At 38.1% G+C, this 15,105-nt stretch overlaps 1 protein-coding gene across 3 annotated transcripts in view; it reads left to right on the top strand.

The window, feature by feature from the left end:
* The window catches only part of DCP1B (decapping mRNA 1B), a 75,470-nt gene extending 60,605 nt beyond the window's left edge, over nt 1–14,865 (top strand). Inside the window, exons 6-10 of one of the 3 annotated variants that reach the window (XR_006353222.1) lie at nt 1,740–1,868; nt 4,084–4,959; nt 7,672–7,920; nt 9,697–9,831; nt 13,498–14,865. Coding sequence is in view for 2 of the 3 variants with exons in the window: in XM_043965954.1 (XP_043821889.1) it covers nt 1,740–1,868; nt 4,084–4,959; nt 7,672–7,920; nt 13,498–13,581 (1,338 nt within the window). In the remaining variant the exon portion in view is untranslated. The remainder of the gene's footprint in view (nt 1–1,739; nt 1,869–4,083; nt 4,960–7,671; nt 7,921–9,696; nt 9,832–13,497) is intronic. The other 2 variants (XM_043965954.1, XM_043965955.1) reach the window with 2 other exon arrangements.
* The last annotated feature ends 240 nt before the right edge of the window (nt 14,866–15,105 follow it).

The following is a 15,105-nucleotide window of genomic DNA, read 5'->3' as shown; positions in this document are numbered from 1 at the left end:
GCACTTGGCTTAGCTTCTTCATGGTCTCTGGGTGTGTTTATATGGCTTTCAGGTCACTTAAAAAGGCCTATGCACATGGAGTCCAGGCTTTTAAGATTTGGCAGAAGTTCTAAGGCCCTTCAAGTCTTCACATCCTGTCCTGCTGACCATATAAGTCTCTGCCCCTGAGTTAAGTGTCACCTTCCTGGCCTCCTCTTAGTTTACTATTAAATGACCTACAAATGTCTTATCTAGTACTTAAACTACCAAGGGACCAGCCCAAATCCACAATAAGGGGGAAAGTTCACTATAGCAGTTGTAAAGGAATCAGCAGGAATGAGTTTACTGACTTTGGATAGAGACCCCTCCCACCCCCACCCTTTCCCAATTCCTATGATTTCAAAACTAAAATGAAGAGGCAGTGGAAGCTTTTGCTTCTATAGCTTATTCCTCCATAAAATGAGAAACTAGGAATGATGGTTAAAGGGAGCTCTACCTAGACATCTGGATCAGTAGAAAACCAGCTTGCCTGACCAGACTAAATTTTATCTTGGTACCAGCTCAGTAGACTTGTCCCAAGATGCACACCCAAGAGACATACTGCATGTGAAAAAGCACCCAGTTCCATTTCTGAAGTATAGGCCTTTGGCACCCTGAGGCTTAGGATTGTTTTTGGTTCTGAAACCTCAGAGGGAACAGAAAACAACCCTGGTGATTTGGTCATTGGGGTACCATACCAATTTCTGGGTCTCTTGTAATAACTCTAATGTAGCATGTATTAAAAAAAAAAAAAGTAAAAAAAACAAAAAAACCCCAACAACCTCATAGGTTGAGGATCACAGAATTTGTCTTAGGATAGGTATGTTGTAAAACAAAATCTGGCCCAAAGCCAGAATACACAGTAGAAGCTAAGTTGGGGGCTGCCATGGTAGCATTTCTATGTTGTTTTATTTGGTATTTTAATTAAGTAAACTATTGTTGTTTTATATATCTTGAATCCTACTGTGATAGCAGTTACATAGGTTGATTAAGGTATGACATCGATTCAGCACATTGAACTAATAGGGTTTGTCTCAGAAATTCTTATTTTTAGCAAGCTATTTGAATTACTCTATTTTTACAAAGAATTGTTACATTAAAATGACATTAGTTGTTTTAAAATCACTAACTTGAATCCACTTACTATCTTGGCTCCTGGGACAGAAAGTTTTGGTTAATGAAACAAGCTATACACCTCTAGAGTTGTTTCTAAAAAACAAACAAACAAAAAAAAACACCACAAAACCTTTCAATCCAGACAGATAGTTTTCTCATAAAAAGATACGATATTTTATGAATTACTTCCATCATTGCTTAACAATTATATGAAAACATGAGGCTGTATGTTAAAGATAAAATTATTAGTGCTTGTGCATATTAAAAAATCTGTGTGGGATTTAACTACCTTTAGTATTTTAATTTAATTTTAATTTAACTATTTAACTAACTTCTGGGACCAAGTCTGTTGATCCAAGAAATAATATAGCCATGACTAGTTCCTCTGCTGAAAAGTTTTCAGGGTACTAAATTGAAAAGTTGAAGAAATTTTAACATTCTCCTTATATTTATATTATTGTCATAGACATGACAGTGTCTCCTCTATATGAAACAACTTTTGACATGGCTTCTTTCATAGTCGATAAATTTGAGAATGAAGTATAGACACTCTTGCAGAAAGACTACAGATTATTTAACACCAAAATGTGTTGTTTCCATTTCAGTGTAAAACCTGTTCTGAGCCAAAGCAGATAACCAGTTCATCTGCCATCTATGACAACCCCAATCTGATAAAGCCAATTCCAGTGAAGCCTAGTGAAGGCCAGCACCAGCGCGTCCCTCAACAAGGCCAGGTACACTATTTCATGGTTCCTAAACTAAGTGACTGCAGTATACTTTGTACTCACATAATATTTGTACCCAGAGAATGGCCAAGGCCCCAAACTAAGACTTTATAAGAATGCTTTGAGTTAAAAGAAGGGGAAAGAGGTTCAAATTAGTACATTAAAATATTTTCTTACTAATAATATCTTGTTTTATGTAAAAGGTAAAACACAAAAGTAGCATCAATACAGTGAAAGGTCTTTATATTTTGAGTTTGCTACCTTTTTTTAACCAAAAAGTCCTCTAAAACTTGATTTACTTTAGTGAACCTTAATTCACTCTATAATGTAGAGAAGGATAAGTAATCTATTCAAACCAGTCAAAGAAATTGATGTGAGTAGCAGATTAGGTAGCCTCTGCTATTGTTTGCTTTAGAAGATTGTAACATCATCAATCAACGAGGCGTTTATTTTGTGCTCACTGCTACTCGTCTGTCACATAGAGAAATATTGCTCTGTCTTTTCTACCCCTTTAAGTAGGATGGAAATAGCATATTAATAATGAAAGAACAGTTCTTTTTATTTAAGAAAAGAAACAGGGGCAGCTAGGTGGCGCAGTGGATAAAGCACCGGTCCTGGATTCAGGAGGACCTGAGTTCAAAGCTGGCCTCAGACACTTAACACTTTCTAGCTGTGTGACCCTGGGCAAGTCTCTTAACCCCCAATGCCTCTCAAAAAAAAAAGAAAAGAAAAGAGATAGGAAAGGAGGACAAGCAGTGCAATTAGCAAATTCAGTTGGTCGAGAAATCCAAATATGTGTTGACTCCAGATTGAACTGTCTTTCTTTACTGATATGGGAAGCAGTAGAAAAAGGGGAGGAATAATGGAGAGAGGAATGTAATGACATTCTCATTGTAGTCCAGCCAATGTGTTTTTAAAACTATTTGTGAATTATAAAAAGGATCATTGCTTGAAACTAAAAGTTGTCCACTAAAGTTTTCTGATACCTCTTAGTGATATCTTGAAGGTCTGCCACTCTTTAATGTAGGCTCTGAAAAGACCTACTGAGCTAGTAAGGTTTCAAGTAACAGAGGGAAGAAGAGGGATCAAGCATTTTAAGCTACTATGTGCCAGGCACTGTACAAAATTATAAATATTGTCTACATGACTTTAATCTGAAGGACCAGTTTGAGTACAGAGAAGCTCATCACCAGGTTCACTGAAGGACAACAGCCATAGCATCTCATCAAGATCATCTGCTAAGGTCTATGGACTGAGAATCGCAGAGAAGCTGCGCAGTTATTGTAAGAGATGCATGAATCATATTATGAGCACCAAGAACCAAAATTTTGATCTAGCTTTAGCTTCAACAAAATCTGACTCATAAAATCAAAAAGAAAGCAAATCCTCTGTAGGGGATGGGGACTGACTATGAATTCACTCGGTGCAAGTCAGTATCTTTGCCACTCAAGGTCTTAGAAAGTTGCCTAGAGCACTGAGAGGTTAAGTGACTTGTTATCTCTCATCCTTTGATAGAACAATTAAATGATATTGCACATATACTTATACATTTTGCAAGTATATGCAAATACTAAGCGAGCATGATTTAATGGATGAGTGAAATCCATGGGGAAGTTACATCACCTCTCTGAGCTTCTCATCTGTAAAGTAAGGAGATGAGCTCCCTCACAAGTGAGGCTCAAATGAGATTGTATGTGCAAATAGCAAACTTTAAAATTCTGTACACTTGCCACTTCTTATACTATTGTGATAAGTAAAATGAAGATGCACTTAAAAGCATTGCTAAATTCATAGGCAGTTTTTATCACAACTACCATCAAGTGAAAGTCTACAAAATGTTTTGATCTTTAAAGGTCCTATGTTAAACCACTGGACTAAAGCATTAGAAGAGTTGCGATTTGCAGTGATGGAGGAGGCACCAAGACGTATAAATTCACAGGCACATTAAAATATGGGAAGAAAAAATGTTTCTGGTAATTCTGGGAGTTGCAGAGTTCCTAAACATGGCAGTAGCTTTCTCATTTCCCTCTGAAAGCTTTGGGTGATTTTACTATTTACATAGTTGTTTCCTTTGATGTTTATAGTATTATGGTAAAATAAAACCTTTTCTTCTTCCTAACTCTTCACAATTAGATATAATAACTGGATTCTTTTTTGTAGCTACCATATATTCAGAGTATATATAACCATTCTTAATAATTGCTATCTTTTTTTTTTTCTGTAGAATTTAGATCCTGAACCACAACACTTATCCTTGACTACACTCTTTGGAAAACCAGAGAAATCCAGTTATCAGGAAGTTACAGAGCAGAAATCACAACTGCTGCAACCAACAATAACAGCACCACAGCACCAACAAGAGAAACCTCTCATCAGGCAAGGGGTAGTACGTTCCCTGTCCTATGAAGAACCCAAAAGAAATTCACCAACCCCAGAGAAGCAGCTTTGTCCGGCCATTCAGAAACTCATGGTCAGGGGCACAGATCTCCATCCGGTGTCAGAGCTGCCAGAAACCCGGCTATGTGAAAATGGCAGCATTCACCCTGTAGGAGAGGTTTTCACTGGTCTTTTCCAACCAGTGAGCCCACATAGCATTGGGACATCTCACAGAGTACAAAGTACATCTGGAGCTCAGAGCCTCTTAGAGAAACTTCAAGGCACCCCTGGATCAGTGAGCAAGTTAGAGCCCAGTACAGCTGTGCCTGCTAGTTCAACTGCACCAATTTTCAGCAGGACTTCTGCTCCTGCTGCCCCTGCGGCACAGATGAAGGGTGTGGGCCAGCCACAGCTGGTGTACTTCAATGGCTCTCTTCCACCTCAGACTGTGGAGCCTCAGACTCTTAGAAAAGATGAGTCTAAAGTTTCGAGGCAAACCCTTCCCCTCTCTGGCAACCAAGCAAGCAGCTCTGGAGTGATCTCCCCTCAAGAGCTGCTGAAAAAGCTCCAACTTGTACAGCAGGAGCAGCAGCTGCAGGCGTCTAACAGACCTGCCTTAGCCGCTAAGTTTCCTGTAGTTACTCAGAATGCTAGGACTCTGAAACCCTTGGAATCCTGGATTGACAAGACATCTAGTGCAGAAAGACAGACCCCTCTTTTTCAGGTAAATAGATTGGGTTAAAGGACCTACTGTGCAAGTGCAGCGTTGGAGAGCTGTTAAAACGCAGTGCAGTGAAATGTATAATTTAATAAAAAGGCTAATTGATGGTTCCCTAAATCTTACTATTGTTAGAAGATTCCATACTATAAGGCACTGTGTGCAACACAAAACATCAATAACAATGATGTAATTGGCATTAAGGTTTGTAGAGTGTTTCTTTATATATTATCTCATATAATATTTACAATTCTGTAGGTTAAGTACGCCTCTATTACTCAGATATTTACAGATAGGAAAATTGAAGTTCAGGAAGTTGAAATATTTTGTGATGGTCACAAAGCTAGGAAATGTCATAGGTAGGATTTGAACCCAGGTCTCTATAATTCCAGGTCCAGCATGCTTTCTACTTATACTATAACACCTCACATACGATTTCTACTTATTGAAGATAGACTTGCAAAAGCTTTTTTCATACCTACTATCTGCCTAACACGTATCCTGAAAGGGACTCTGCCCAACAACCTTGGAGCTTTTTCTCTTTTCCAAATAATTTTAAACAAGGTAGAAAAGCTGGATGTTGCTATTTTTACAGGGCCTGAAGTCTAAGACACACAAGTAAGTAAATTTTAAGATATTAGCACAATGGCATTTAAAATAATGTCCTATTCTTAAAAATTCTATGTGAAAGAAGATTCTGTGAAGGTTCATGAAAGTAAATGATGTAGTGTCTAATAAACTTCATAGTCCACAAATGTTTACTTTTTTTGGTTTTTTCCTTAATAGTATAATGTTTACTATTTTTTCAAGAGCAGAAATAAATATACCTCCTGTAGGTGAAATAAATAACATATTGCACTTTGAACACCATAAGATCCAACCAAGTTTAAAAATCAGAAGATTTTTTTTTCTTCTTGGTGATAACCAATGTTTCACAGGTCCATTTGTAACTTCTTGGAATTTGTACCAAAAGTTTCCTTAAAAACCTTTCTACCTTTGAAAATTAAAGTCACAGACGTGAAAATTTAAGTCCTTTTTAAGAGCTTTTCATATTGCTACTTATTAAAATCTGAATGTCTGAATCTGTAAAAACAATTCTAACTCACCTTGATCCTAATTGTGGTATAATTGTTTCCCTTTAAATTTGTGCTTGCTTTCTCTTTATGAGTTGGGGAAAATTGAGATTACTTATTTGACTTAAATTTTTCAATGCCTAATTCTTATTTCATTAGCAACTGGTGGACTGTGGGTTATGTTTTGTAGTTATGTAGCAGTCCCCTTACTAAAATAGCACAGATCCTCCCTAGTCATTCTCCCTGGTATCCACAATATAAACAATTGATTAAGGAAAGCTTATACTTTGTCAGCTTATACTCTAAATAGAGCTGTAACTCTAACCTTTAGAGATATTTATTTCTTTTCTCTCAGTATTACCAATTAAAGGTTGAGGATCCATGCCCTGCTAAGAAGAAGCTGTATGAGGAAGTATAAAATTTCAGTATCGTCATACCCCATTTTTAAAAAATACTCCCATTCACCCACCAGCTGGGACATCGGGGGATTGTCATTCTCATTGTCCTGCACTGGCATGAATGCTACAGAATCACCAAATTTCCAAGCTATAAGGGCCCTCAGAAAAAGTCATTTAGTTCAGCCCATAGGAGAACAGGAATACCCAGCCTCTGCTAGAACAGGGAAGGCCGCTGGGTATGCTTCTGGTCAGCTTCTCACAGTGAAGAAGAGTTCATTACTCTAATTAAGGCAACATTTGCTAATCTGCAGCCATCACCCCTTCGTTGCTCTGTGGTTTGTTCTCTGGGGCTAAATAGAATAAATCTCTTCTCACTCTCATGAAGCAGCCCTTTAGCTCCTTGAAGAGAGCCACCCTGCCCCTCTTATGTTATAAGGATTTAAACTCTGTTTCTAGAGTGCTGTTCTGCCAACTAAAGCAGGAAACACAACCACCTTCCTACAAGACGGTACTAAATAGAGGAGGAAACCGACACAGGGGGAAGTGTGTGGACTCCTGAGTCAGAGGACCTGGATGAGACCTCTGGCAAGTCACTTAACCTCCTGGGCCTCAGTTTCCTCATCTGTAAAAATTATGGGGTGCTAAGGGCTAGATGGCCTCTCAGGTAACATTCAGCTCCAGAACCATGGTTCGTTCATTTTTTTTTCTCATCCAGTGAGCAAAAATTTTGTTATTGTTCAGTCGTGTCTGATTCTTCATGACCCATTTAGGGATTTTCTTGGCAGATACTAGAGTGGTTTGCTCATGAAGAAACTGGTAAACAAGGTAAAGTGACTTACCCAAGGTATTACAGCTATTAAGTATCTGGGGCCAAATTTGAACTCAGAAAGATGAGTCTGCCAGAGTCCAGGCCCAGCACTCTAACCACTGCACTGCACCACCTAGCTTCCCTGAGGAAAGAATACTCAGAATCTTTCATTAAAAGGCTTGCAAAGGGGCAGCTAGGTGGTACAGTGGATGGAGCACCGGCCCTGGAGTCAGGAGTACCTGAGTTCAAATCCGGCCTCGGACACTTAACACTTACTGGCTGTGTGACCCTGGGCAAGTCACTTAACCCCAATTGCCTCACTTAAAAAAAAAAAAAAAAAGTTAAAAAAAAAAAAAAAAAGGCTTGCAAAGGCTAAAGAACTCTTTGTCTCTGTTCATTGCCTAATCCATGCCCTTTGTGTGTGTTTCGGCATATACAGGTCATCTCACCTCAACGCATTCCTGCTACCGTGGCTCCTTCCCTGCTGATGTCCCCAATGGTGTTCACTCAGCCTACACCTTCCTCAACCAAGGTCAGTGAGAGTGGGTTGTTGCCACTAGGAAGCAAAGAACCCAGCGCTGCTGCTCCCAGCCTTCTTCTGCCTATCCAGAACCCAGAGATGTCTGTGATTCACAACAACTTGCTGACCAAACTACAGCTTCAGGAAACCCTTCTGCACCTCATCCAGGTAAGAAGAGGGCCAGAGCTTCTGCCATATTTCTAATATCTAAAACATCATAACCATATTAATTGTGTGGTTTGTTTTCTTAGACCCAGTTTACTTGACAGAAAAGAGAGTTAGCCAAAACCTACTCGACAATTCTTTGGAAATGAGGCCTGTCAGACCCAAAAGATGATATTCCTCATAGGGAATAATGGTATTTAAAGTTGTTATTGTCTTGGGGTATCCCAGTTCACAAAGGACATTTTAGACTATAGAGAATGATGAAAGCCTTCAAAAAAGAACAAAAAGATATTGAGGTTGGCCAAGAAATAGTTACTGACATGATTCTCATTTTCAGAGGGTACTTGAGTTCATGAATGAGAAAGAAATGAGGTAACATCTACTTTATAAGTAGTAAGCTGAGGGAAGTGGTAGGTTGTTGAACAGATAAGAAATAAGTAAATATCCCCCTATACCCTGGGGGTTTCCTTAGACTAGTGTGATCCTAAATGGAGTGAGTCAAATGCCATATAAAGCCTCGCAGAAATTGTCGTTCACTTTTTTTTTTAACTTAGTTGCTTATAGGTTATAGAGTTCCTTCCCAAATTTCTATGTGCTATTCATGACAACCAGTGCCAGGGTAAGACGTTATTTTGCTATTTTGTCTCCCAATCACCTTTAGACACTACCAATTTCTTTTGTAGAAAGTTGTGGGAAAGACAAGAGGAATATTCCAATATTTTCCTGCACTTATTTCTACTACCTTTGAGATATAAGTAAAGGGAAAAGAAATAGCTAAAGAAAGCAAGGGTTATCTAACTCCTCTTTTAAATTAAAAATGTTTTTTTTTTTTTGGTCATACCTCTAACTATGCATTTTGTGCTTTATTATGGACCTGGTTTAATGATGCCATAGAAGATACTAAGGGGCTTCACCCTTGTATAGTATCGATTCAAGGATTTGTGTATATTTGTGTATTTGTATGATTTTCTATGTCATCGTACAAATAACTGACCCTACGACTTTGCCTCCTGTTACCTCCCTCAAAAAAAATGCTCAATTTGTTTAAAAAAATAACTCTTGATACATTTTGTCTGGTACACCAGTCACTTTCCAATGAACAACTCGTTCCCCTAATGCCTTTCTTATTAAAAAAATGTTAGACATAACTGTGCAGCTATGACTGACAGTACATGTATCTTTCCACTTATATTTTACCATTTCTTAATAGAAAGGAGAAAAATATATTGTAACCTCAGTCATCTGGAATCCCCATTGGCCATTATATTTGACTGGAATTCTGTGGGACACTTTAGTGTTTCTTTCCTTTGTGTTACTGTAGTCATCGTCCTTTTGTTCTGCTTCAGTTTATAAAAGCCTTCCTATGTTTCTCTGAAGTCTTCATCTTATTGTAATCACAGGATTTTAGGGGCCTTGGAGTTCATCTAGTACAGCCCCCTCATTTTACAGATCAGAACACTGAGGCACAGAAAGGTGAAACAACTTGTCGTTGGTCACAGGTGACACAGCCATGATTTGAACACTTTGACTTCTAACTCCAAGTCCATATTGATAATAGAGATGAACTTGGAGTTAGCAGCAGCTTGGAATGAGTGAAAGGGCTGTATATTTTCCCAAATGTGACCCAACCTCTTTTCTTTCTAGTGTTCAGTTCTGGGGCTGGGTGACTTCCCATCTGTCCAAGCTAGATATACTAATGGGCTAATTCAGTAGAATGGCCACCGAAGTGCATGTCATCATCTGGGCAATACGCTTTCTTCATCCACTTTATTTTTCCAGTGTGGATGACTAGGCCAATCTCTTCTGAGTGACTGTGGATCTCATTGAGGAAGCCATGTGGTGGTCGGGGGTTTGATGCAATCAGCACAATGTTATCTGGAAAAAGGAGCATCTGGAGAACATTGCCATGGATAGGTAATCCCTTTTCTATTTGTGTGGCTTCTCCATCCTCCCCACCACCTCCAGACGTTACTTCTTTCTTTTGTAGAAAGTTGTGGGAAAGGCAAGAGGATGATGCCAGTATTTTAAATTGACTGCATTTGTGTCTCTGATTTTTGATGTTCAAGGAAAGGGAAAAGGAATAGCTAAAGAAAACAAGGGCAAGGAAAAGGAACCAGCAAATTAAGGCTGTGAGAGACGCATCACAAAGCAGCTAAATGTCATGTATCACAACAGGAAAAAACTCTCTGTGTAGTTGTCTTTTACCTTGGGGAGCATTTGTAAAGTATCCATTTCCTTGTCCACTCCCAAATTGAAAGTCACTGGGAAGATTACTATTTTCAAGTGCTCATTCTGATATGCCATTACTTTCATATACCACATTTTGTTCAACCACTTCCTAATTGTTGAAAACATAATTTATTCCAGTTTTTTGTTATCAGAAGTAATGTTGTCATGAATAGTTTAGTTCATGGGGGACCTTTCTGTCATTGACCTTGGGGTATAAACTCAGTCAGTGGGATAGCAGGATCAAAAGGTATAAACAGTTTAGGAACCTTTCTCAAATAATTCCAAATAGTTTCTGAGAACAATTCCATTTAACTTAGCAGACATTTATTAACTACGAGCTCTGCTAAGTGCTAAGGATACAAATAGTAAAAAATATATCTCGGAGCATCTAGATGGTGCAATGGATAGAGCACCAGCATTGGAGTCAGGAGTACCTGAGTTCAAATCCGGCCTCAGACACTTACTACTTAACTGGCTGTGTGACCCTGGGCAAGTCACTTAACCCCAATTGCCTCACTTAAAAAAAAAAAAAGTATCTCCCTCCTTGGAGCTTTCAGCCTGCTGTTTTGTAGGTGGAGAAATATTATAAAATGGAATAGGGCAAAGAAGAGCTTCACAGTACTATCAGAAAATTTGAACTGTGTATGATCAGTGAAAGAGTAAGTGGCCCCTGAGCTGAACTTTGAAGAAAGAGAATTTTAATATGAAGGAGATGAAAGATAGAGTACATTCCAGGTATAGAATGACACATTGACTACTTGAATTTGCAGATTTATTACATGGCGGAGTGAGAATGCTAAACAGCTAATCCAGTGTATTTGGAAAACCGTGTATAAAGGGGTACAGTAATGTGAAATAAGACTAGAATTGGAGCCAGATTGAGGAGTTTATATTTTATCCCATAGGCAGTCGGGAGCCACTGACAATTTTTGAGCAGGGAAGTGATATCATGAAATCTGTTCATCAGGAAGATTATTTTGGTAGCTCTGTGAGAGAGGAGAGACTTTAGTCAGGAGGCAGTTAGGAGAAGTGACAATCAAGAGCTGAACTAGAGTGGGAAACTACATGAATAAAGAGTGTGGGGGGGGGTAGCTAGGTGGCACAGTGGATAGAGCACTGGCCCTGGATTCAGGAGGACCTGAGTTCAAATGCGGCCTCAGACACTTAACACTTACTAGCTGTGTGACCCTGGACAAGTCACTTAACCCCAATTGCCTCAAAAAAAAAAAAACGCTATTAAAAAAAAAAGAGTAGGGACAGTTGCAAGATACTTATAGAGGTAAAATCAAGTGGATTTGGAAACTGTTTGGTTATGGAGCTCCCAGGAGAAAAGAAATAATAAAAGATTCCTCAGGTTTTGAACCTGGGTTATTGGAAGAAAAGTTATATTGTCAAAAGAAATAGGAAACTGAGAAGATAGAATTAGGCTTGGGAAGTTGAATTCTTTTGACTACTGATTTCAGATTCACATATTTAATGCAAGATGTTTAGATGATTTGGGGAGGGGGTGTGAGGCAATCAGGGTTAAGTGACTTGCCCAGGGTCACACAGCTAGTAAGTGTTGTGTCTAAGGCTGGATTTGAACTCAGGTCCTCCTGACTCCAGGGCCAGTACTCTATCCACTGTACCACCTAGCTGCCCCAGATGATTTTAATATATTGATTTGTTGTAGTAATTTATCTAAATAGCAAATGATTCTTAGGGGGATTTATATCCTGACTGTAGTATTGCTATATTTTTCCTTTCCTACTAAATTGGCAAAATAGTTTTATTTTTTCTAATGATCTTTGTATTAGTAGTGATTCTTTGGAAATACACAGAAACATTTTAAAGAGGATAAGAGAATTTGGGCTCTGAAATCAGAAAAAAAGGAGGTTGCAGTTGAGGGCAGAAATAGAAATGTAATTTTATATAACTAATTAGAAACTAAGGAGTTAATTATGCTTTATAGACTCTTTACTTAAATATCAGGTTTAAAATATTATCACCTTGTGTAATCCATTCATGAAGGACACACAGGAATGTAGGAAGGGAGATTTCTGTTGACAACCAGATTGTTTAAATGAAAGAAAGATAAATAATGAGAACTAACTTTGAAATAAAATTATTTATATGCCATTCTGATTCACTCCATTGAGATCACATTAGCCTAAGGAACATCTCATTGCAGAACCCAAAACTCCTAAAATGTTTGAGATCTAGACCAGCGTATAGTGCATAACATCCTTTCTGACATCCAACAAAATACTCGGTGTTGTTTCCTGCTCTTTCAAATACCTCTGCCCCTTTCCCCTGCCTCCCTCTACCGTTAGCACCTCCCTTCTCTCTATTTCTTTAAATTGAATGGACAGTGCTCACTTTGGCAGCACATATACTAAATTGAATGGACAAATGAAAATCTAATCATTTTTTAAATCAGAAAAACTAAAGATTCTTGCTCTGCTTAATTGCATCAAAACTAGCACATTTTTTTGTTTTGGAGTAAAGTTAAGTCTTGGGTTTTTTTGTTTGTTTGTTTGTTTGGGTTTTTTTTTGAGGGGCAATTGGGGTTAAGTGACTTGCCCAGGGTCACACAGCTAGTAAGTGTTAAGTGTCTGAGGCCGGATTTGAACTCAGGTACTCCTGAATCCAGGGCCGGTGCTCTATCCACTGCGCCATCTAGCTGCCCCTAAAGTTAAGTCTTAAAGAGATTGTGAGGGGGGGAAGGGATCCCCAAACGAAAACTTAGGAGAGCCTCAGGTGGGCAGAAGACCCACAATCCAGCCACTCACTCTACGCCTACCTAGTTTACCAGAATGAATGCAAAGGGTAGTGCTGTTTTTTATAAGATCCCAATGGGGAGCAAAGCTAAATGATTCATTCCTACCAGAAACAAACATCTATATGCCATATTATGAACATGGCTGTTTTAAGAATCCAATGTGTGAATTCCCTGGGAGACAGTCAGCACCAACAGTCCCCAGATTCTTCTTATTGACCTCAATCATTTCATCTCAACTCATCCATCTATTTCATACAACAAACTGAAGCTTTCAGTGAGTTACTCTGGTTTAATGTTGCTGTGTGACTGTATTACACAGAGAATTCTCTTATTACTTGTCACACTGCACAGTGACAAGCAGAACCTGACTCTGCTCAGCACAGTTTCTAACTGCACTTTAGCATTTACTTATGCAATTAAAACTTCTGGCTGGATAGGAGAGACAGAGAGACGAGCATCTTAGTGTCTAGACGTGGATGCCAGTGTAGATCTTCTCTTTTTGAAGCCGAAGCCTACTCGGCCCTGAAAAGGAGAAGCCTTTCTGCCCCTAGAAACTAATTCCATTGTGTTTTGTGATTCTTGTCTTTCAGAATGATGACAATTTCCTAAATATAATCTATGAAGCTTATCTCTTCAGTGTCACACAAGCAGCCATGAAAAAGACTACGATGTAAAAAGAAAGCTTTCTTAACTGATGATTTCCAAGGGACTTTCAGAATTCCAGCAAACCAAGGTTCTCCTAATGTCAAGTGTTATTACATTAAAATGTTTGTGCATTTTTTAAAGTGTGTATACTATTATGAAATAAAATGTCCTGGACTTTTTATGCACAGTCAATTTTTTCATTGCATAATGTAGTACACACTGTACAGAGAAATGAGTAGGTAGGAAATATCTTTTATTCAACTTACATGTTAATTTTTTCCCCCAATATGAGGCCACTGTTAGAACAAGCCTCTCTGTAGGAAGGGTTGTTCTATGAGTTTAGTTTCCATTTTATATGTAGAATTAGCTATTCATCAAATAGTAATTTCCACATGGAGGGTGCATAACCAATAACCCATTGCTTGCACCCCTTTTATATAGCATGCTGTGGAGTGACTAGCCACCAGATGGCAGTGTTATTCCACAGATTGACCCTAATGAACTTGAAGTAATGGTCTAGCTTCTTCTAATACAGCAAATCTTTCATTTGTAAGGATTAGGACCAACTTTACCCAGACTTTGAAGGAAAATTATTTCCTTTTAAACAAAATGGTATTTATAAAAGCTTTCTGGACTAAATTTCCAGCAATGTCTCATTTTTTCCCCCAGCTTTCATCATTTTTAAGGTGTCTAAAGAGCAAGATTTGCTTGTCTGTTCTTCCAAACATTTTATCATTTTAAGCAATATAAAAATCAAATGAGAAAAAGACTATAGAGTTTTCTAAACCATTTTCTTAGTTTCCTAGAATAAACAGATGATGATAATTTTAGGAATTAAACAATAACAGAATAAACCAAGGGTCCTTAGCCTGTGGTTCATGAACTTTAAAAAATATGTATTTTGATAGCTCTGTTTCAATATAATTGGTTTCCTTTGTAACCTTTTGTATTTTATGTATTTAGAAGCATAGCTTCACTAGTCTGCCACAGGGGTTCATGACATAAAAAATATTTAAGAACCCTTTCTCTAAACCATGTAACAAAATTACCTTTATTTCCACAGAAATTGGAAGCTTATTCTTGGAAGAAGTTGAGAGAGCCCTTGTCAGTTTGTTTAAGCCCACAGAGTATGTCAGAAAAATTGGTCCCTTTTGGTCATTAGTAATAAAATTTTGCATTTATAGACGTTTTTCTTCTAGAACTATGAAATAAACTTTGGATATTACCGAACAACAACCAGACTTTCACATCTTACTGGTGGTAAAGAATAAAAGGGTATTAACGTTTCTAACAACTTGTGACTCATAATCTTGAACTTGAAGTCTTGGGCCTTTACTTGGTCAGATCAGCAGTAATACCAGCCATATTGCCTGAATTTTAATACTGTATCTCTTGAGCCTTAGTTTCCTGATCTGTAAAATGGAGGTAATAATCCAGGATAGATAATATCAGCGTACCTACCTCATAGGATTGTTGTGAGGCTCCAATAAGTAAAGAATGTAAAATATTTTATGAAAACGAAGAGCATTATATGATGTCAGGTGCTGTTCTTC

Source organism: Dromiciops gliroides, chromosome 5 (genome assembly GCF_019393635.1).
Source record: "Dromiciops gliroides isolate mDroGli1 chromosome 5, mDroGli1.pri, whole genome shotgun sequence".
Classification (NCBI taxonomy): Eukaryota; Metazoa; Chordata; class Mammalia; order Microbiotheria; family Microbiotheriidae; genus Dromiciops; species Dromiciops gliroides.
The sequence above is the reverse complement of the archived record's forward strand: the minus strand, read 5'-3'. Positions and strand labels throughout refer to the sequence as shown.